This window comes from Lutra lutra, chromosome 8 (assembly GCF_902655055.1).
Source record: "Lutra lutra chromosome 8, mLutLut1.2, whole genome shotgun sequence".
Classification (NCBI taxonomy): Eukaryota; Metazoa; Chordata; class Mammalia; order Carnivora; family Mustelidae; genus Lutra; species Lutra lutra.
In genome coordinates, this window is record NC_062285.1 from 51,097,240 (window position 1) to 51,119,956 (window position 22,717).

At 46.9% G+C, this 22,717-nt stretch overlaps 2 protein-coding genes, 1 long non-coding RNA gene and 2 other non-coding genes across 11 annotated transcripts in view; 4 read left to right on the forward strand and 1 right to left on the reverse strand.

Moving 5' to 3' along the window:
• The first annotated feature begins 3,071 nt into the window (after positions 1–3,071).
• On the forward strand, positions 3,072–9,349 carry ATP5F1B (ATP synthase F1 subunit beta). Its single transcript, XM_047740476.1, has 10 exons — positions 3,072–3,260; positions 3,728–3,910; positions 4,137–4,311; positions 4,988–5,109; positions 5,594–5,778; positions 6,296–6,454; positions 6,576–6,698; positions 7,342–7,554; positions 8,287–8,488; positions 9,086–9,349. The coding sequence occupies exons 1-10, from the start codon at positions 3,134–3,136 to the stop codon at positions 9,181–9,183; spliced, it is 1,587 nt and encodes a 528-aa protein (XP_047596432.1). The 5' UTR covers positions 3,072–3,133; the 3' UTR covers positions 9,184–9,349.
• On the forward strand, positions 3,974–4,049 carry LOC125108120 (small nucleolar RNA SNORD59). The gene has a single exon (XR_007129801.1). It is a non-coding gene; the product is annotated as a small nucleolar RNA SNORD59 (small nucleolar RNA).
• LOC125108119 (small nucleolar RNA SNORD59) lies at positions 5,193–5,264 on the forward strand. The gene has a single exon (XR_007129800.1). It is a non-coding gene; the product is annotated as a small nucleolar RNA SNORD59 (small nucleolar RNA).
• On the reverse strand, positions 5,299–5,643 carry LOC125106435 (uncharacterized). Its single transcript, XR_007129322.1, has 2 exons — positions 5,561–5,643; positions 5,299–5,330 (listed from the first exon to the last, which is right to left on the reverse strand). It is a non-coding gene; the product is annotated as an uncharacterized LOC125106435 (long non-coding RNA).
• Positions 9,350–11,040: 1,691 nt separating the features above from the next.
• The window catches only part of BAZ2A (bromodomain adjacent to zinc finger domain 2A), a 34,180-nt gene continuing 22,503 nt past the window's right edge, over positions 11,041–22,717 (forward strand). For 2 of the 7 annotated variants that reach the window (XM_047742006.1, XM_047742007.1), the window contains exons 1-2: positions 11,041–11,222; positions 16,003–16,087. The gene's annotated coding sequence lies outside the window, so the exon portion shown is untranslated. Of the gene's footprint in view, positions 11,223–12,412; positions 12,488–16,002; positions 16,088–16,516; positions 16,718–16,894; positions 17,024–22,717 lie in introns of those variants that run through there. The other 5 variants (XM_047742002.1, XM_047742004.1, XM_047742008.1 and 2 more) reach the window with 5 other exon arrangements.

Genomic DNA, 22,717 nt, shown 5'->3' on the forward strand with positions numbered 1-22,717 from the left:
GAAAATCTTTGACACCTGGGTTTAGTTAAGTGTACCGATGGTTAATAAAATTTTGGCAAAGACCAAAGTTGGTGATGCAAAATGAAAGGATCTTAACACTAAGTCAACAGTAAGTAAAATTACTAGCTAACACAAATACAGTACTAATAATGTGCCAGGGATTGTTCTAAATACTTGTTTCATTATTATTAATCTTAAGTCTCAAAACAATCCTATGAGATTATTCCCATTTTATTACCTCTTTTATAGATGAGGAAAGTAATGTTCAGAGAATTTAACTTCCCGATGACATCTAGTAAGTAGCAAAAACGATTTTAACCTAGACAGTCTGGCTCCAGTGACAGTACTCTGAGGACTATCTTGGCCTATTTACAGAAATTTCAACTCTAACAATTGAGGGAGGCTAATAAAATATATAGGACCCGAGGCGCCTGGGTGGCTCAGTGGGTTAAAGCCTCTGCCTTCGGCTCAGGTCATGATCCCAGGGTCCTGGGATCGAGCCCCGCATCGGGCTCTCTGCTTAGCAGGGAGCCTACTTCCTCCTCTCTCTCTCTGCCTGCTTCTCTGCCTACTTGTGATCTCTGTCAAATAAATAAATAAAATCTTAAAATATATATATATATATATATACACATATATATATATATAGGACCCTATTAACTGGGATGCTGCCCAGCGTAATGGAAAGTGCATGGATCATAAATAAAAAATGTGTATCATGTCTTATGATGCAGCCCACTGAAATTATCTTTGATCTGCCTTTGCCATGGGATGAATTCCTAGTTGCCAAATATTATTAATTGGTTCTTTTCAGTCCTTATTTTATTGGATATTTATTGTGATTGATGCTATTGACCACTTTCTCAACATTTTCTTTCCTGATTTTTTTTTAATTTCCTGATTATTTTTTTTTTTAAAGATTTTTATTTATTTGACAGAGAGAGAGATCCACCCAGGCGCCCCTTTCCTGATTATTTTTTTTAAGATTTATTCATTAGAGAAAAAGCGGGGGACAGGGGAAGAGGGATACCAGGAATCTCCAGCTGACTCCCTTCTGAGTTCAGAACCTGACGTGGGGCTTGGTCTCAAGACTGAGACCAAGACCTGAGCAGAAATCAAGAGTCAGATGCCCAACCAAAAGCGCCACCCAGGTGCATCTCCCCCCCCCACCCCCCCACCCGCTCCCCGCCTTTTTTAAAGGTTTTTTGTTTGTTTATTTTCCATTTTAGAGATAGAGCAAGCTTGAGCAGGGGGAGGGGCAGAGGGAGAAGGAGAGAATCCACAAGCAGACTCCCTGGCTGAGCACAGATCCAATGGGGGGGCTTGATCCCAGGATCCTGAGATCATGCCTGAGCTGAAATCAAGAGTGGGCTGCTTAACTGACTGAGCCACCCAAGTGCCCCTCTCTTTCTTGATTCTTCACATTATGGTCTCTGGTCTTCCTCTTCTGTTGCTTCCTTTGCTGTTTCATTTTTCTCTACCTGCTCCATACATGTTGCTGTTTTCTTATATTCTTTCCCTCTAATTTTAGGCAAGGTTACCATAGGCACCCCAAACTTAACATTCTCTTCCTATTTTCTCCTTTAATTTTGTGATAGCTCTACATGCCAAACAAAACTTTTTAGCATGCAGAAAGATGAGAACCTATGGGAGCTGGTGGGAGGAAGTCTGGGGAGGTAGTGCCATGATGAACTCTATATAGCCATGTTTGTTCTAATAGATTAAGGGTCTCTCTAACCCACTCCCAGATAGCTTTGAATAAAATCAATGGTCTTACTGATTTTCCATACTCAAGGAATGTTTCCACACACCTACCTCAGCTGAGTCTCCACTTCCATCCAAAGCCCTGAGATCTGGCTTTTGCTAATCTGTTTACTACCCTTCCTTTTTTCCTTCACCTCCAACCTTCCTCACCTGCAAATAAACAAAAGGAGCATACCATTTCATGCAAACGTGGGCTTGGAATAGTCTTTCTACTGTAGCCTAGGAATTACTCAGTTTCACAACAGGTATATCCAACTCTGTCACTTTGAGACAATTCTCCTACATCTCTAGGTGACTCAAGTTTATCCCCTCCTCCTTCCTGTACCCACTGTATCCTGTATTAATCAGGACCCATCACACTTCACTGCACTGTTTTGTGTCTTTAAGAGGGAGGGGCCTGGGTGGCTCAGTCGGTAAATCAACCGACTCCTGACCTCAAGGTCCTGAGTTCAAGCTTCACGTTTTTTATCTTAAAATAATAATAATAATAATAATTTAAAATACAGGAGGTCCTGAGGCGCCTGGGTGGCTCAGTGGGTTAAAGCCTCTGCCTTCAGCTCAGGTCATGATCCCAAATCCTGGGATCGAGCCCCGCATTGGACTCTCTGCTTAGCTGGGAGCCTGCTTCCCTTCCTCTCTCTGCCTGCTTCTCTGCCTCCTTGTGATTTCTGTCAAATAAATAAATAAATCTTAAAAAAAAAAAAATACAGGAGGTCCTAAGTCTTAATTATCTGTGTTTTCTCAATGCCCGGCACACATCTGTTAAGTGACTGGGTTACATTAGCTTCCTACGTTGTACAGTTTTAAGTGACATAGAGTGTCCGCATTCCTGACCTCCGATACTGCCTGGAAGCTTCCAATTCCACTACTGCGAAAGAATAACCGTGTTTTGAATATAAAGACTCCTGACTTTCCCAAGGTCACCGTCAGTGGTGCTTCCCGACCCCACTACTGCCCTAACCCCCACCCCTGAAACCGTCACTGAGCCCAAGGCCTTATCTAAAGTGAGAGCCCAAGGACGGCCAAAGACCGCCCGCATGCTTCACAACAGGAACTCGACCCTTTTCGAAACGTAGTTCCGCCAAGTACTCTCTCCAACGGACATCCTTGTTGTCCAATTATGTTTCGAGGCTCTAAGGGTTGCACCTAACCTGATAATGTCCAATAAAAAAAAAGGAATTCAGATTGGCACCAACTTTGACCAATGGTTGAAAAGATCAGCGATTATTAACCTATAGGAGCAGCACTGAAAGTGATATTCAGCAAATTCATCCAATGGACTTGGTTACTGCAGAGTAGGCCTCGCCCCAACGGCGGGGAGCTGGTGACCCGGGCTGCCGCAGCGCTCAGTCTCCACCCGGGCTCCGCCATGTTGGGTCTTGTGGGTCGTGTGGCCGCTACCTCGGCCTCCGGGGCCTTGAGGGGACTCGGCTCTTCAGCGCCGCTACCCCAAGCCCAGGTCTTACTGCGAGCCACCCCGGCAGCGCTCCAGTCTGGTAAGTGCCTTCCTCTGGGAGTCGGGTTTGTTTCTGCCACGCAATGACCTTGAGCCGGAGGCCGATTGTCACTCGGGCCTAAGGTATTTCTAATGTTAGAAGGACGTCAGAGCTAGCGCCCTGCCCTCTAACGGCGGGAGAACAAGAGTAGGTCGCCTATGGGAGCTTTCTTCGATCTAATTTATCTCATTTTGGAAAAGGGGCTCTCTGTGACGGAAAAGTGCGGGCAGGTGCATTGATGTTCCCTCAAAGGGGGGCACGGAGCTCTCGGATAATGGGGTTTGGGGCATGGGGAAGATCGTGCAGGTCTCAGTTCCTGCGCGGCCCTCCCTCTGGGCTCGTCTTTGTTAAAAGCGTGAGCATGCCGGTCGTAGGCCATGTTTACCAGTTCTTGTGGGTTAAGACTGGGCTTCCCATGACCATTAATTGACCTGACCCCATTTCTTCCAATATCTTTTGTCTGTTAGCTAGAGACTATGCCACCCAAACATCTCCTTCGCCGAAAGCCGGCGCTGCCACCGGGCGCATCGTGGCGGTCATTGGTGCAGTGGTGGATGTCCAGTTTGATGAGGGACTACCACCCATCCTAAATGCCCTGGAAGTGCAAGGCCGGGAGACCAGGCTGGTTTTGGAGGTAGCCCAGCATTTGGGTAAGTAGACTTTGTTAAGAATAGTAGAGCTGGTTTAGTCCAAGTAACCCTCAAATTGGTCTGCCTTCTGTGATGATTTTATCAATATGACTTTCGTTCTTCTGAGTGTGCTGAAGCTACATTTTAGGTACTGAGAAGGAGTCTTGGTTGACCTTAGGTCTTGTGCCAGCTGAACATGAAAGGTGAAGCCTACTTGTTCTGCATAACTCTGCAATCCCTTCAACAGGTGAGAGTACAGTAAGGACTATTGCCATGGATGGTACAGAAGGCTTGGTTAGAGGCCAGAAAGTCCTGGATTCTGGTGCACCAATTAAAATTCCTGTTGGTCCTGAGACCTTGGGCAGAATCATGAACGTCATTGGAGAACCTATTGATGAGAGAGGTCCCATCAAAACCAAACAGTAAGTATCCTTTTTGCTGCATCTACATGCGAAGGAGCTGCTTTTTCTGCAGTTTTTTTTTTCTTCGATTATTTTGTTATTGTTGTTTTTTGTTTTTTAAGTAAGCTCTGCACCAGACCTGGCGCTTGAACTCAAAGGTCACATGCTCTACTGACTGAGCCAGCCAAGGGCCCCTCTTCTAGTTTTATACGTTAAGGCAACACCTTCTAGTGTAGCAAAATTTTCCTGCAGAGAACGTTCAAAATGCTGATAATATTGTTATTAAAACCACAAATGTAGTTTCTGAAGAAAATTAAGGATGCAGAAGTTTTGATGTAAAAAAAAAACCCCTGCTACTTAGGACTCAAGTTGATTATTTGAGTTTTCATACCAGTGGCTTTGGTTGTGGGGTTTCCAAAACTGTCAGGACTGTATTACCTATGGATATATAAAGAAGTGCCGGTAGGTTAGGGCATACGTAGTAAAAGGAAAGTCTTTGTGACAAAGGTGTTAGGGATTGAGATTATTGTTTACTGAGATGATGGAAGTAGAATCCCCTTTATTGCAGGATGTCAGGTGAGGTGCTAGATGCCAGTGTGTGTGGAGTGTTACATAAGAGATGAGATTATGAGTAAAGGGTTAGACTTGAGAACTGAGAGGAACCTTTCAACAAGATCTTCTGTTCCTGCCTCTACAGATTTGCACCTATTCATGCTGAGGCTCCTGAGTTCATGGAGATGAGTGTTGAGCAGGAAATTCTGGTTACTGGTATCAAGGTTGTGGATCTGCTGGCTCCATATGCCAAGGGTGGCAAAATTGGTACGTTACTGGTGGTACATATTTTCCAAACCTAATGTGGGAAGAAAAATCTTACCATGTAATGAGTCGGTACTGGGATCTATCCTTCGCTGATGAGTTGCTTCTGACTTTCGTTCTTCTGAGTTTGCTGAAGCCAGATGCTATTCCTGAGAAGGGAAAAGATAGAAATCTGGTGTATTTTTTTTTTTCCTGTAAGTTTTCTTATTTGGGAACACAGAACTCTTTTTTTTTTTTTTTTTTTAAGATTTTATTTATTTGTCAGAGAGAGAGAGAGGGAGAGAGAGCGAGCACAGGCAGACAGAATGGCAGGCAGAGGCAGAGGGAGAAGCAGGCTCCCTGATGAGCAAAGAGCCCGATGTGGGACTCGATCCTAGGACGCCAGGACCATGACCTGAGCCGAAGGCAGCTGCTCAACCAACTGAGCCACCCAGGCGTCCCGGGAACACAGAACTCTTAAATATTGCTTCTTTTCAACCTATTCCAGGGCTTTTTGGTGGTGCTGGAGTTGGCAAGACAGTACTGATCATGGAGTTAATCAATAATGTCGCCAAAGCCCATGGTGGTTACTCTGTGTTTGCTGGTGTTGGTGAGAGGACCCGTGAAGGCAATGACTTATACCATGAAATGATAGAGTCTGGTGTTATCAACTTAAAAGATGCTACTTCTAAGGTAAGTAGTGAGCTGATTTATGTCCACATAGTAGTAGTGCCGGGAAACCATTTTAGTTGACTGCATTACTAGCTGAAGCCATGTGTTACATTTTTATTTCATGTGTCCTTGGGCCTACGAAGGAAATTCCTGTTCGTGTTTTCCCTGCAACTTGTAATACACTAAGGCATATTTTCTTTCTTCTTTAACATTACATACCGTTTCCAGACTTTGTTTTTAGGAGGTAGTCCCACCATTTAAAAGTTAATTTTGGGAGTTGGAGGTAATTATATGTCTCAACCCTATTTTGTGCTTTTCACTTAGTTTTATTTCCTTCCTGTTTTGGGAATTTTGCCTTAATAGGATAGGGAATTGTGTTATTTTGAACTATATCTCTAAAAGGGAAAAGATAAGCGGTAACCAAAATCTTGATGATTTCTGAGGAGGGTTTTTTGGGTAGATTTCTCTGATTTGGGGACCTTGGGTATATGGCTTCCATATCCTCTGCCGGGTTTTCTGACTGTGTATGATTACTTAGGTAGCTCTGGTGTATGGTCAAATGAATGAACCACCTGGTGCTCGCGCCCGGGTGGCTCTGACGGGACTGACCGTTGCTGAATACTTCAGAGACCAAGAGGGTCAAGACGTGCTGCTCTTTATTGACAACATCTTCCGCTTCACCCAGGCTGGCTCTGAGGTAAGAGAGAAGGCTTGAGAGTACCTGTTTTCATTTACCCTTTCTTTGGGTTGGTGCACATGAGGCTGAAGTCAGAGACCCCTAACACCTTTGTTGTTGTTCTTTCTCTCTCTTTTTTAAGGTGTCTGCTTTATTGGGCAGAATCCCTTCTGCTGTGGGCTATCAGCCTACCCTGGCCACTGATATGGGTACCATGCAGGAAAGAATCACCACCACCAAGAAGGGATCTATTACCTCTGTACAGGTAAGAACAGTTAAGTGGATGAAGGTCTAATCTGTATAAAGGTATATACAGAGAAGTTACTTATGTCTCAAGATTTTTTACCAGATTAATGAGCTCTCTGGAATCATGTGTAAAATTCTATGTGCATGTTATAGAAACCCTAAAATGTGAAAAAATGGTCACTTAAAGTAGGAAGGCATACATGTGAACATAGATCACAAAAGTAGTGGTTTCCAGCTTACAGAGTCTGAAGCTGCGTGGAAACACATTAAATACATAAATACATATATTTTATATATACACACACATAGTAAAATTATCTTGAGTGTCTAAATAGTTGTAACTTTTCGGTGAATCTAGTGAACCATTGTAGTCATGCAAGGTCTTTTGTTTTTAACTGAAAGTGTGGGTATCACTACAATAGTTAAAATGTAGGATGAAGAACAAAAGGAATGACAGTGAAAACTTTTTTATCACAGCTTGGAGGGACCAGATCATCTATAAGCTCACTCTACTAGTAGGGATGGTAAGAAGGCTTTTTTGAGGTAAATTCTTAAATGCTAAGATGGAATGAGATGATGAAGAGAGGTCAGAAAAACAGGGGGGCGGTGGCTTAAATTAGTTGGCTTCCTGCTGCTGCTTATGGGTTCTTCATTCACATTAGGCTATCTATGTGCCTGCTGATGACTTGACTGACCCTGCCCCTGCCACTACCTTTGCCCATTTGGATGCTACCACTGTGCTGTCCCGTGCTATTGCTGAGTTGGGCATCTATCCAGCTGTAGATCCTCTGGATTCCACCTCTCGAATCATGGATCCCAACATTGTTGGAAGTGAGCATTACGATGTTGCTCGTGGGGTACAAAAGATCTTACAGGTGAGTATTGTAGGTGAGATCGGAGGCCATAAAGTCATACAGTGGGTTTTGGGGGACTATATTAATACCAAATCTTTCCCAGTGACGTGTGTAATTTGCTTTGGAGTAAGGAAAGATGAGATAAGCAGGTGTTTTTTTCTTTTTTAAGATTAATTTTTTATTTGAGAGAGAATGCGCATGAGGGGGAAGGAGAAACACTCCCTGATGAGAAGGGAGCCTGACGCTAGGCTCAGTCCCAGGACCCTGGGATCATGAGCCAAGCCAAAGACAGACACCCAACTGACTGAGCCACCCAGGTGCCCCAGGATTGGCAGATTCTATTAGAGAGTGTCAGTGAGGTCTCTAGGGTTTCCAGGTATTTAGATTTGGAATCTTAATTATTTCTAATGGCACCAGGCAAGAAGTTGGGAGGATAAGACCCTGATCTTAGCCAGGGTCCCTCATGATCCCAACTGTAACTTCACCACTAACTTGTTTTCCTTATAAAGTGAAGTAAGGTGCTAAAATGCTTCGTACAAAGGTTGGTGTGAATACAGCATGGTATTAATCGGTAGGTGTCTGTCCAGATTCTTTAAAATGTGACTATTGGGGTACCTGGCTGGTTCAGTCAGTAGAGCATCCAATTTTTGATAACCAGGATTGTGAGATCAAGCCCCACATTGGGCATGGAGCCTACTTAAAAAAAGAAAGAAAAATAATAGAAAGATTCAGTCCTCTCTTGTCTTCTTCTAGGACTACAAATCTCTCCAGGACATCATTGCCATCCTGGGTATGGATGAACTTTCTGAGGAAGACAAGTTGACTGTGTCCCGTGCACGGAAAATACAGCGTTTCTTGTCTCAGCCATTCCAGGTAGCTGAGGTTTTCACAGGTCATATGGGGAAGCTGGTGCCTCTGAAGGAGACCATCAAAGGATTCCAGCAGATTTTGGCAGGTGAGATTTTTTAGAATAAAGCTGAACATAAAACGGCAGAGAAGCTGAAATCTCTGGAACGTTCATTGTTCTAAACTCCCATTCCAGCACCCATCAAGCTATATAGAAGTATATTGTGCCTAACAGATATTTTTTAAAAATTAGCTATTTCCCATCAGTGTTTTTTGGAAATACTCTATTTACTTCTGAGAGTGAAACTTGGGTTACTTGGTTGTTGTCATTCAACATTTACTGAGTGTTTTCAATCTTAGCTACTCTTCTAAGTGAAATACAGGTCCTTATAAGGAAGGCATTATTACCCTGTTTTTACAAATCAGGAATCTTGAAGCACAGAATAGTTTAAAATAACCGGTCCTGATACCCAGCCAAAGTAGAGAGCAAATAATTTGAATCCAGGTTTTGTGGCTGGGACCATTTTTTTCTTGATCCATACTGTATCATGTCTTGTAAATTGGATTTGTAACGGAAGTTTGTTAAGATTTCTTGGATGACAAATTGATCACATAATGACTGGTGGCCCCAGGGGGTGAAGTACGTATATACTGTAAAAAGTGTATCTTTCCACTTAAAACCACTGGATTTTTTTTCCCCATATAGGTGAATATGACCATCTCCCGGAACAGGCCTTCTATATGGTGGGACCCATTGAAGAAGCTGTGGCAAAAGCTGATAAGCTGGCTGAAGAGCATTCATGAGGTCCTTTTGGCAAACTAAGCACTGGTGGTCCTCTGTGCTTTGCTTCTCCTTGCCCCTAATGCAGAAATCTCGGTTTGCTCTGTAGGCCACACGAGAGCCTTGTTTGAAGACGCTGTGTTCTGTCTGAAGAGTATTTAAGGTTTCCAATAAAACGTATACCCCTCAGAACTGGTCTATTTTTCTTGGTCCTGACAACACAGCAAACACTGAATTTTAGAGTGGCCATAAGAAATAGTACAAAGTAGGCCACAGATGTTTGAATGGGGTCATCAAAAATGAAAAGCCATTTTCTTGATGGACAACTATGGGTCTTATGAGGGGGTTCCCTGTTGATATGATTTCAATAGTAGGGCCTCAGCTTTGGCCTTTTTATTTGTTGAGGCAGATTGTTTGCCTCTTGAATATTCTATATAGTTTATTCCTGATTGGTTAAAAAGCAACAGGGATATTTTCAGAAACATTGGGCAAAAATGGGTCTACATTCGAGAACTGCTATTCTAAGACAAAGCAGGGGTCAGTGAATTGAATGAATCTGATTTTTAGGAAATGATGCTGCTTCCGAAGGATTAATAACCTGCAAAAATGTAGTCCAAAGGCCCACCCCTCTGTCTTAACCTAGGCTTGCCTTTTTTTCTCCATACCCACCTCCCCCACCTTTTTTCAGAAAGTGTCTCTTGACTACTGTCTGCCGGTTGTCATTTTTCTGCAAGCTTAGAGCTGTGAATCCTTGAGGCAGTGCATGGTATAAATAACCATGAGGCCTATCCTGACCTCTGCTAAGATCCTTTAGGAAAGCTGGAGAGATTGAATCTTAACAAGGAAAAGCAATTTCCAGGGTTTGTGGGGTTGGGTTTTTGAACTAAATGGAGCTAGAGAATTTCCCCTTCCTTTAGCCACAAAAGTGCAGGGTTAGGAGTACTCAGAAGTACACCCCTTTGAGTGTGAAACAAATCCGTATTACAGTGCAAAGTCCTTTTTGGTTCCCTGTTAACGAGGTCTCTCCCGAGCTTAGGGCCCATCTCCTACTGCCCTCTGGTGGTAGGACTGGAGGCTGCAAGAACACTGATCTCACCATTTTGAAATCCATAAAGGCCATTTGCTGGGATGTGGTTCTTAGCTAATGACTGTTTACAAACCAGCTGGGGCTTTTGTCCTGAGGAGGAGCCTGCATCTATAGGCTCCACCCCTGAGGCATTCAAGTTGGGTCGAAGCAAGGCGGGGACAAACTGAGATCCCAATTCAGAGGCCCCTGGGGGCTGAAGGTTGGGGAGGGGCCTTGGGAGAGGTGCCAGGGGTGGAGCAGGGGCCTGTAAGTTTCCTCCCATCTGCCTCTGACGTCCTTGGCAATAGTCTCTCCTGTGTCATGATCTGGACAGAAGGTGGAGCCCCTGAGCCGACTGTGCCTGGTCTTTTGCTCCCAGAAAAGCCTGGTTTTGGGGAAATGCTGAGTTATGGGGGTGGGGGCATTTCCTCTAGGTCCTGACTCCAGTGGGTAAGAAGCTGGTGCAGAAAAGCCCCAGGATATAGGAGTCAGCCCTTTCTGCTTTGTTTTCCCATGTTACCCAGATGCAGACCTGGTAACTGATCCTTAAGGTCGTTTGTATCCTTCCATCCCCTCCCCCACACGTTTACGTGTCTCAGCATTCATCGAGAATCTTCTCCCTCTCACTAGCTGCAACTATTTATTTCCTTCCCCCTTTACCACTCTCTTCCACCACGCCTCTGGAGTGTCAACACAGACCTAACCTTCCTCCATATTTCTCCTGGTTCTGCCCTGTCCTCGCCTCCTCCTCCCTCTCCACCCAGAGAAAGCCCCGCCCTTCTCTCCTCCCTCCCCACCCCAGTCTGTCACACAGGGACATCACCCTACAGCAGTTCAGGCTGTGGTTCGCAGGAAGCATACATTGGCTTTTTGATTCGTGCTAGTTCCCAGCTCACAGTTTAGGAGGATCTAACACCAGCCTTCACGTGAAGGGGGAACCAAGGACAGTGAGGAGCTGGGTGGTCCCAGCTTTGGAGCCCTGCCAGCTGGACATGGGTAAGTATGAGGACCAGCCCCCGGGGAAGGCCTGAAGGATGTCTACCTCCCTCCCCGGCTGACTCAGCAGGGGTGGGGCCTAACCTTTGCTCTTTTGGGGGGTGAAGGAGGGGAAACGGGACCATCGGGGCACAGGGCTCAGGTGGTGAGTGTGCCGACCATGGGATCGAGAGCACTGACTAGCGCCCGTTCCCAGGAAGAACCTGAGACTCTGCACCTTGGAGGGGGGGGGGCTCCCCCACCTCACCGTCCCACACAACGCCCCAGCCCCTTGCTCCTCCCCGTTTAAGCTGCTAAGATTCAAGTAATATCTTACAATATTCACTGCTGGCCTCCCCCCCAAAAAGTAAAATCTACTTTTTGTTGCGTTGGAGGATTTCTAAGGTGCCTCTCCTCCCCTTATTTTCTCCCAGGCCTTTTAAGTCCCTGTCTTCTCTCCTCCCCCACCGCGACCCACCACCAGGTGGGGGCTGCACTGAGCAGCTGCTTCCTGTTGCCCCAGAGGTTGCTGCAAGGCTGGTAGTGGTTGGGGGAAAACTGAAGTAAAGCCGATTCTCACGGTCCCACAGCAGTCCCACTAGGGTTGCTCTTGGCGGCGACCCCCCCTCCCCCCCGCCCCAGTCACTAACACTGAGAGGCAGGATTGAGGTTGAAAGGCCTAGGAGGTCTTTGCCCTCGTGGCTTCCTGATTCCAGAGGCTTTTAAACTTGGGTAGTGGAGGAAGGAGGCTGTGCCTTTCCACAGCTGTAGGGAATGGAGCCTTGTGGAGCTGAAATGCAGGGAACCTGTTCATCTAGCAGGGCCGCTGTGCGTTACCCCAAGCAGCCGCGGCCTTCCTCCGGCACCCCCACTCCTCCTTGGCGTCCTTGGGACTCTCTTCCCGGCCTTCCTTTGTGAGGAGATCTTTGCAGGAGTCCCGAGATCGCGGTCGGAGCTCTCCCCAAGTCCTCCAGTTCGGACCTACCACCCTCCCCCTCTTAACCAGAGAAGTTTGTCTCTTCTTCCTGGGATCTCTTCTCTTCCTCCATCTGGGATCCTTCCTGGTTCTGGCCCCTAGGAGACGCCACCCGCTTCCCCCTCCCCCCGCGGATTCTTCGCGACCGCCTTACCCAAGCGCTTGTCCCTACTCCAGTAGTTCCTGCCCCTTTAAGTGCTACCCCCCACCCCGCACCGCCTGCGGCCCAGGACTAGGGGGGAGGAGACGCCGCCGCCACCCGGCTCGGGCCACCTGCGCCTCCGCCGCCCGCGGCCCGGCCCAGCTCCAGGTGAGGCTCGCACCCTCGCCCGGTACGAGAGTCCCGGGGTAGGGCCGCTCCTGCGGTCCCCTGACCCGGGGATCCCCGCTGCCGGAGACTCAGGATCTGACTCCCCCTGCGGGAGCTGCCCTTCCTCTCTCCCCCGCACTATCTAACTCGCCCATTTCTCCCCTGTCCTCTGCGACCGGAATCCAGAGGCTTCTCACGCGTCTCCGCCAACCTCTCCCCAGTACCCCTCCTATCCTAGACCCAGGATCTCCCCCTCCCCCGCGCCTTCCTCGCCAGAAAAATCTCCCGCGGTCTGGGTTTCGCCTCCTCCCCTCTGGATCCAGAGCTTTCCCACGCCATCCTAACCTCCAATGGGAGGGGGAATAACCGCCACCCCACTCCTCTCCCTTCTCCGTAGTAAGTAGGGGTTGGAGGTTTAGCATAGACTATAGTCACTTCCCGACCCTGCACCGCTTAGACCTTCAAGTTCAACTAAGCCCCATCCAAAGCTTTTCTGTAGCTCTCACCCCACCCCAACTCTCTTGGAGTTTGGGGGTCTGACCTCAGCATCCATCAAGCAGCCGTGATGAGAAGTCCCTCTTCCTGGACCTGGGGTGGGCTGGTCGGGTTTAGGAACACTCCTACTCCAGAGTCAGGGAATTGGGGGAGGAGGGCACACCCAGAATCTCGAGATTCTTGGCTTAAGGGTCTGTTGGGAGATAGTGGGTGAGAGGCTGGAACTAAGCTTCTAAAGGTGTTGGGGTGGTGGGAGAAGAGAGGGAATCTTAACTTTCTCTGCTCAGATGCAAAGGGAGTCCCCACTCTAAGAAACTGTGGGCTTGTTCCACCCGCCTCTAAGACGACCTTGGAGAAGCTCATTGGGGAGTTGGAAACAGGTCTGTGGGTGACTTTGAGGGGACACACACCAACTTGGAGAGAAGAGGAGGAGGATTTATGGTTCTTTTGATGTGTTATAGGAGAATCTAGACTCCGCAAAATATAGAGGGGAAGGAGACTGTTTTGCAGGAACCTGGAGAGGGAAGGGAGCAAGTTGGAATGGTAAGGGAGTTGAGGGCTATCTCCCTACTAGACCATATTAATACTATAAACCATTCAGCCAGAGAGGGCAGGGAAACTAATAATTACCTCACCTCTGTTGGGGGAATTCCCCCTCCCTCCAAGTCCAGCTGTGCCCCTAGCTCTGCCTCTTTTCTTCTTGTGCTTTCATCCTTCCCCCTCTCCGATCCTCCACTCCAGAATGAGGGGACAGGGTGTCTGGACTTGTTTCACACTCTGAGTCATGTTCATGGCCTGGAAGATAGCTGGGTGGAGGAGAGGGGTGGTCGGCTGTGGTGTTGGGGTTGAATTCCAGGAGTATCTGGAAGGGGAGAGGGAGGAAGAGAGGGAGGTAAAGGGATACAAATGGGAATCCCCTTCTTTATCCCTTTCTTTCTTTCTTTCTTTCCCCTCCCAGCCCCAGCCATCTGGCTTCAGAGTGAAGCCAGGCACTGTGGCAGCTGACCCCAGAGTCAGGGTGGTGCAGCAGGAACACAGGAAGGGTGAGAAAGGGGGAGCAGGTGCTAATTTCTCCCTTCTCATTTTCTTCATTACCCGCCCACCGGCCTGGCTTGAGAGAGGTTCTCAGTATTCCCTAGATATCCTCACAAGTTGCTGAAAAGATGACCATTTGCCCCTTTTTCCCCTCTCTAGTAGCTTCCTAAAGGGCAATGGGGTGGGTGATTGGCCCCATCTGATGGCGCTGAAGAATGTTTGGGGACATACGGGGTCAGCCTGCCCTCTGTCGTCTGGACGGGGGTGGGGGGGGCAACACAGCTGCTGCCTGGAGTGGCTTCTGACTAGAAGTAAATACCCAGCTGTTGGGCATATTGACACCCCACCCTCATCCTTGCTCAAAGAACAAGGAAGATCTCTGGTTAGATGGGATGAGGAGGGGGTCTTCTTCAGGGAAAGGTAATTGAAGTCTTTCTGCACCAGATGGGAAGAACGGATCCTGCCCCACTTTCATTTCTAATCGCAGGTGGCCCTCCTATCCAACATCCCTCTTCCCTACCGCTCCCGGCTGGGATAGTCCTAGAGGTTGCCCTGGAGACTAGGCCTGGGGCTCGGAAGGGGTGGGGGCAGCCAGTGGGGCACAGGAGTAACCGGCTCTTCCGGAGCGTAGTGGAGCCAGCGGGTGGGTGTGTGTGGGTGTGTGGTGGGGGGGAAAGGGCGTGGCTACACCCGTCTGACTGGCGCAGGCTCCTCCCCTGCCTCCTGTCTCAGACTGGCCGGCTCTACGATTGGGGGCGGGAGGTAGGAAGATTCTCCCTCATCTGCCCTGGAAAAGGGAATAGAAAAAAAAGATACTAGCTCTCTGCCCCGGCTCTTTAGGAAGCGACTTCCAATCCCTGAGCTCTCGTCATCTAGTTTTATTATTTATTATTTTTTATTTTGGAGAAGGTGGGGAATTCTTTAGCTGATGTTTGCTGGATCCCTTTCTCCAGAAGGAAGGATCCCTATCCCCTAAGTTGTGGCCCGCACTTAACTCAGGAACTTAAGGTCATCAAGCTGTTAGTGTCTGTCTTTATTTATTTATTTGTTTGTTTGTTTGTTTGTTTATTTATTTCCAGTCGTGACCTATAAATCTGTTATTTAGTCAGGGAGGAGAGAAGGGTTTTGATTTATACCTGTCTACTCCTTCCCCCTGGTAATCTACTTTTCTCCGGAACAGGAGAGAAACCCTTCTAACCCTCTTAGCCTCTTCCTTCTAGCCTCCACACACTAAAGCTTTGCTAAAGCTCACTTCGTTATTAGCTTCTCTGAGCCATTTGTAGTGGGGAGTAGAGTCTGTTCCCAAAATTGAGGAAAAGCCCACTCATCTGTGGAGTAAGGAAATCCAATCCAGACTGATATATTTGGCCCTGCCTTGCCCCGTCCCCATCCAGTTTTCAGATTTTCTTCCTCTCCAGACCCCGAGGGAAAGGTATTTTTTGACCCTTCAACCTGCCAGTTTCATTATCCACACTCTGTTCCTCTTCCAGAATATTCAGCCTGAGTTTTTCAATTGTTTGTAGAACTGCATTGCATTGAGTAGGAATTATCTTGAAGCCTGCAAAGTCTGTTGAGTTACAAACCTGGTTTCTGGTCAAATTTTATCCACTGTTTGACCATGAATGAGTTTGTTAACCTCTCTGGGCCTTAATTCATCTGCCATATAAGAGCAGGTTGAGCTAGAAATTCTCTAAATTCTAACATTATATGACACTGTTTTCCATCCTGGGACCCCGCAGTTGACATTTTAGATGAGAGCCAAACTCTAGTCCCCTGCTAGTTCTTTCTTTCCTGTTTTCAGGTTTCACACAGTCATATGGCCCTATCAAAAAAAGTACTGGGGTTATAGAATAGGTGGACATTTGGAGCATCTTATTTGCAGTGTCAGTTTTCTGGCTTACCTCCTGCCACTCTGACCAGGTTTTGGCTAGGTTCAGGTCTTCCTTGTCTGGTTCCAGAGCCGAGTTTCCTTTTTCTACGCACAGGAATTTTCCCGACCCCCAGAACCCTGCAGATGTTGCTGGGAAAGTGGTGATCCAGGCAGAACGAGGCTGCCCCCACGGGACAGAGGTGAGTAGGCAGCAGATGCTGCAGGCTTTTGCCTTTCCCCACCGCTTTATTAGTACTGGATTTTCCTGACTAACCTTTCCGCTTTGACACTTCCACTTTTCAGCTACCCAGCCTGGGAAATAACTGCCCTTGAAAATTCACCTCCACCCCTGTTAGGGGAATGGCACATGCCTTGGTCCTAAAATTTTGGTCTAGTCTTTAAGGTTAACCTTTGGGATCATGGCACGCCTTTCATTTTGCTCAGTGTGAAACAGGACTGCCGCCCACAATGAGACTCTAGGCAGAGGGAGCTGTCGGGTAGTCTAGGAGACAAAGCGGCGCTAGGACCCAGATCCGGGTCGGGGAGCGAAGATGACGGGCACTAGGACCCGGTGGTGGAGGCCGAGGAGGGCGGCTCTCTCTCCGCCGCAGCCTCCCCGCCCCCTCCGGCTTCGGCTCACTCCTCCCCCGCCGGCCATGTTGGCTCCGCTCGGGCCCCGCGGTTGAGCCGCGTCCCCCTCCCCCCTCCCGGACCCCAAACCCCCTCCCCCGCGGTCCCCTCCCCTCCTGGCGCCCGGAGCGCGGCCATGTGAACCGCCTGTACCCCGGGGAGAGACAAGCCCCGAGCCGGGCTGGACGCCGCCGCCTCAGGTCTGTTGGGTCTCTGGCTGGGGGCCTGAGGGGAGGGAGCCCCGCTTTCATCCGAGGCTTCTCTCCGGGAACAGAGGCTCCGATGCTGCCAGGAGCCTTGCTGTGGGCGAGAAGCAGACTCGAGCTTATTTCCTGTTAGGACCCAGCCTGGGGCGGGGGTCTCCCTGACCAAGGGACTGGGAGGAGAAGGGGGCTGGCGGGTCTGCTGAAGACCCGGGCTGGGGCGGCGGGGGCGGGAGGAGCTGTGGAGGCTCCCGGCGACGACGGCGGCGGCGACGAGGAGGAGGCGGAGAAGCCGCCTGCCTGGTGGTAACTCCTGCGGGGGACTCGGATGGAATCCCCGGGAGGGGCTCCACCTCCTCGGGTGGGGGTGGGGACTGCCCGAGTGCGACGGGTGGGTGAGGAGGTTCCCTGGGCGGGTTAAACACTCCGTTTGTGAGGATTGGGGCGTTTTGGCAGCGGCGAGTGGAGGTTAGAAAGGGTTTCCAGGGGTCTCAGGGTGTCTCCCTCGGTGAGGGGTGCACGTTCTCTTGAGCGTGGCAAGCTGGAGAGGGCCTTGCTAGAGCGGTGCTGTGCTTAGCTTGGGGCCCTCAGAGTCCCAGGAGTCTCCCACTTCAGAAAGGGGGGTTGATACTGAGGCGTCTGAGCTGGGCTTTTAGGAAGGGAAGAATAAAGAGGGATCTCCTTGGCAGGGGATCCCTCACTAAGGGGATCCCCATTTGCGTCGCAGAAAAGATGATCCGGTATCATCCCTTTCTTTGCTGATGTACCCAGTTTTCAGAGGAAAGGCAATGCCAGTAACAGACGTCCTTTGTAGGATTTATTGGAGTGCGAGATTTGCATCCTTTGGGGGGCGATGGGGGGGTAGCTTCCACCTCCATCTGTACACAAACAGCCCCTCCCCCAAGCCTCCTGCAGGAAGTGGCCGGGAAATGGCAGCTGTGCGTTTGCTGCTGCGTCTCTTGTTGTTTTGAAATGTCCATTTTAATCAGATTTAGTTTCATTTTCTGAGGCCTTCTGGGCGAGCTTGGATCCTGCCAACCATGTGGTCTTGGGAGTCTTTTTGTAGGACTTTTTTTTGGGGGGGGGGGTGAACTTCATTTGTCAACTGGAAGTGTAGTCACTGCAGTTGACTCACTGAATCCCGGTCTACCTCCCCGCTCCCCTCCCACTCCAGAGCATCTCTGCCTCCCTGTCTGGATTTTTTTTTTCCCTTGAGCTAGAGGTCGTAGAGAAGCAAACTCAGTCATCCACCAGCGCCGCTGCACTTTCAGTGCTAGTGATGCAAGTTCTCTGAGCATAGAGAGCTTCCAGGAAGACTTGGGATCTTTTGTGGCACGAGAGTGACTTTTTAGGGCCCTGTTTAATATATTCTTAAATATAACTTTTTGTATTGCAGAGCACCTTGTCAGGTGAGCTTGTGAGGTGAAGAAGGGTAGATTCTGAGAAGTGAAAGAAGAGAGAATGGAATTTATATATTGGGGTAGGAACTGAGTGAAGGTGATGGGCTTATTCCTTACTGGTGATTCTAAGCCTAAGGATAGTCCCTGTGGGAAGGCTCTTAGTTGATGTAGGGTGCTGAAGGGTTTACCTTCTGTAGAACCAGCTAATAAGGAGAGTTAGCTGTCATGTGACTTCATCTTCAATCCATAAAAGACATTTTGTCTCTTGTTACCTTTCTTGGAGAGTGGTGAGCTTTTTTCCCCTCTTTGCTGCACAGAGTCATGTGTCCAGATTTTCTCTTTTCTCCCACCTGATAACTGCAGAAGATTTCTCCTATAGCATATAGTGATGGATTGTTTGTACTGTGTCCTCAGGCACTTTGTTAGATACTGGGTTTGGTTAGAGGAGTTGGCGACAGGATTTTATATTTTGAGAAATGACATATTGAGATCATTTGGACTATCCTAAAAACTGCTTAAGGCTGGCATTTAGATAATCTTTTCAGTATTTTCTGGTCCCACCTGAATTACAGGTTCCTAGATGAGAGATCTAGGTAGGAATAGGTGGATGTATGATTATGTGACAGCAGCATCACCACAGTTAAGATAGCATTATTGCTCGTTTCAGTGGAGCTATTGGGGTTGATATTATGGAAATAATAAAAACAAGTCTAGTGCCATTGTCCTTCTCCTTGTCTCTTCTTAACTGGTTGGTTCTTTTGAATTGCTTTCTGATAGGGTTGATTCGACACTGATTTTTAAGTTCCCCTTTCTTCAACATTTCCTTTACCTAAGTTGGGACCTGACAGAATAGTAGATTGGTTTTCCCTGTTCCCCAACACTTAAGAAAGTGAAGGAAGGAAAAGGACCACTCCAAAGGAATTAGAAATTGATTTTGTGAAAGTAGATTTTGACTTATTTGATACATGATTAATCAGAAAGCTGAATGAAGCTAAATTTTTTGTGTCCTTTTTGTAAAATAGATGCATTTTTCTTTCAAAGCAGTGGATTTCTGAATATTGTTTTGTTTTTGTTTCCTTTATAAAGGAAAAAATTTTGAGGTGTGGAGGCAACTACGCAGGTTGACCTCAGAGCCAGCCAGAAATCTAGAATGCCCTGAGAGGCTCGTCTTGCAGTCTTGTGGTTCTGGAATCAGGTGTTGCCAAGAGAGAAGCAAAGCTTGTCAGGGTGACTGTGTCGTGCTACCATTGACCTTTCTGATTACCTCTGAAGAGGTTTGCTATATTATATTCTTTTACTGTTAAACTGTGTAGAAGTTAGTCCTATAATTGGTATGATGTTTGATGTTGTTTCTTATGTGTACAGTAAGGCAGTATTGCCAGAGTTTTTATGTCTTCAGATATAGAGTGAAGTATAAAACTCAGGAAGTATTCCTGGGGCATGTAATCTACCTAATTTATTTCTTGAAATATGGATGTCTTCATATACCCCATAGCCCAAGATTAATACCTTATCAGCATTGTTGCATATGGGTCAGAGGACTCTAAAATAATTTCTTTACCCACCTTGGGGTTTGAACTTAGGACCTAGAGATCGAGAGTTGCATGCTCTACTGAGCTAGCCAGGTGCCTACAGAAGGACTTTTTTTTTTTTTTTTTTTTTAAAGATTTTATTTATTTATTTGACAGAGAGAAATCACAAGTAGGCAGAGAGGCAGGCAGAGAGAGAGGAGGAAGCAGGCTCCCTGCTGAGCAGAAAGCCCGATGTGGGGCTCGAACCCAGGACCTGGGATCATGACCCGAGCCGAAGGCAGCGGCTTAACCCACTGAGCCACCCAGGCGCCCCAGGACTTTTTTTTTTTAAACCAGGTTGTTGGTCTGTATCCTTTTGAAATTTATGAAATTCTGCAAAATAGAAAACCTATCTTTGAAGAGCTCTGGAGATTGTTCTTAGATTGGGTCACTGGCAGTAAAAGTAGCATTGTGTTAATAATATGTTACTTAATGTTTTATCCTTCTAGTTACAGAGAATAATTAAGAGAGCATTTTACAAACAAAGGATAATCTAACTTTATCAAAAATTCATCAAAAAACTAAGACATGAGGTTTCTTTTTTTTTTTTAAGAGATTTTATTTATTTATTTGACACAGACTGAGATCACAAGTAGGCAGAGAGAGGGGGAAGCAGGCTCCCCACCACGCAGAGAGCCCAATGTGGGGCTTGATCCCGGGACCCTGCGATAATGACCCGAGCCAAAGGCAGACGATCAACCGAATGAGCCACTCAGGCGCCCCGACATGAGGGTTCTTAAGAGAAAGGTGGTCTTACTACTTTTGGTGTCCTTGGGTTGGACTTTCCATGACCTATCTCACTAAAGGGGATTCTTAACCTGCCTGCTCAGCTTAGGTTTTTTGTTTTTGTTTTTGTTTTTGTGGGGGTGGGGTGGGGTGGGTTATCTTCTTCAAGGAAAGCGTTGAGACCTTAACTGTTAGAACTGAAATTCTGAGAAACAAATAAACTTGTTACAACCTCTGGAATGTAGCTTTTACTGTCCTATAATTTCAGAGGCATTTCCATTCTTCCGACAGTGAAGTGACTAGCGAGAACTGTGGCAGAAAACCTAATCTAGATCATCATATATCCTTTTGGGTACGTGTTGGATAAAATCATATATATCATATATATCCTTTTGGATATATGTTGGATAAAATAGCCAACAAATATTTAAACCTACTATGTACCTTGAGTGTGTAGTTATTTTTTTTTTTAAGATTTTATTTATTTATTTGAGAGAGAGACTATGAGAGCGAGCATGAGAGGAGAAGGTCAGAGGGAGAAACTGACTCCCGTGGAGCTGGGAGCCTGATGCGCGACTTGATGGGACTCTGGGATGATGACCCCAGCTGAAGGCAGTTGCTTAACCAGCTGAGCCACCCAGCACCCAGGCACCCTGAGTTTAGTTAAGTCAAGCAAAACATTTTACTATTTAGAGCTCAAATTTACTGCCCCTTACATTCTCAGTACTTCCCGATTTCTAGGCCTTGTTTTCTAGGGGACAACTGTCTAAAATATGTCAAGATTTGGGGCCTCTCTTCCCTCTAGAAATTGTTACCTCTGTGAAGAATGAGACTGAATTTTTGGGTTCTCTGAGCAAAAACCACAACCTTTATTAGATGAGTAAGCTGGCAGTGGCAGAAAAGATAGATTTCTTCATTCATTTGTCCAATCTGTGGGTTCAACAAATACTTCCTTTGGTTCTTTTATGTATTTTGCACTAAATTAGGTGCTGGACATACAATGGTAAAACTTAATATCCAACTGGTGCTGTAGAACCTGCATGGTTTGGAAGAAATAAAGATGGAGAACAATCATCTTTGTGTTCTGAGCAGCCTAAACATGGCAGTTGCCTTTGAGTTGCCCCCCTTAATATATGTAGTCTTTTTTTTTTTTTTTTTTCATTCTCCTGCCTCATTTCCCTGACTGTGAAAGGGGGCTAAAGAAAGCACATTTTGAGAGAATGAGCCTCAGTCCATACATGCTGTAGTCTTGAGTCAGAGTTCTTCCAAGGGCAGATTGTTACCAGGGCTGTCAGAATGGGCTGAAGAAGACATGGGTTAGCATTTTGAACTCTGGATTGGTGGAGGAAGACAGCTTAGCCAGGAAGGGATTTTTAGATATAAAATTCAGAACATCTTTGTATCTCCCTCAGGGTGTGGAGATAGGAATTGGGGAATGGGGCAGCTTTTGTATTATAGCAAGATTTTTCACCCTTAGCACTAATGATATCTTGAGCCAGATGTTTGTTTCTTGTGATGGGCTATCCTGTGTATTGCAGGATCATTAGAAGCATCTCTGGCTTCTACTTACTAGAAGCCAATAGCATATACCTTTCAACATTACTAAATGTTCCCAGAGGCAAAATCACTCTTGGTTAGGAACTACTGTATTAGAGTATGGCTCATGAATCCAGAGATGAGTAGAGTTGAGAAAGATCCCTTTATAATATTCACTGTTACGGAGCTAAAACACAGTGGTATGATATATTTACTATACAGTAAAATTTGCGTTTCCTGTTTAATAAAGATAAACATTTGAAAGCTCTCCCCCATCTCTTCCCTCCCCCCTCCCAAGTTTAGGAACCTCTCTGTTTTTGGAACTTTGTCATATGCTACATGGGAAGAATGAACCAAAGAGCTGCAGATACTGTCAAAGTTTCTAGCTGGATGGTTAATGTGTCTTGTCTTTCTTGGGTAGCCTCAGAAATCTGAGTGTTAGGATTGGCCAGGGCACCTGCAATGGTGTTGAAATCTGTAATACTTATTTCACACACTTTGTGCATTGTCAGCCTTTTTGTGTTAAAACCACGTCACAGGGCCACAGAGTAAGTAGCTCTTCAATTGGGACTAAGAAAAACAGCCTTATTTGGCCATGTGGCAAGGGCTTAACTGCTTCAAGCTCAAGGAGCAATGTCCCTTAATTCTTACAAATGAAGCATAGAGTCTCTTAGGAGATCCATTTACACATAACCGGGACTGGGCTGGGTACTGGCCTGATTGTACTTCCTGGTTATGAGAGCTGTCTGCTATTCTGGGGGTTG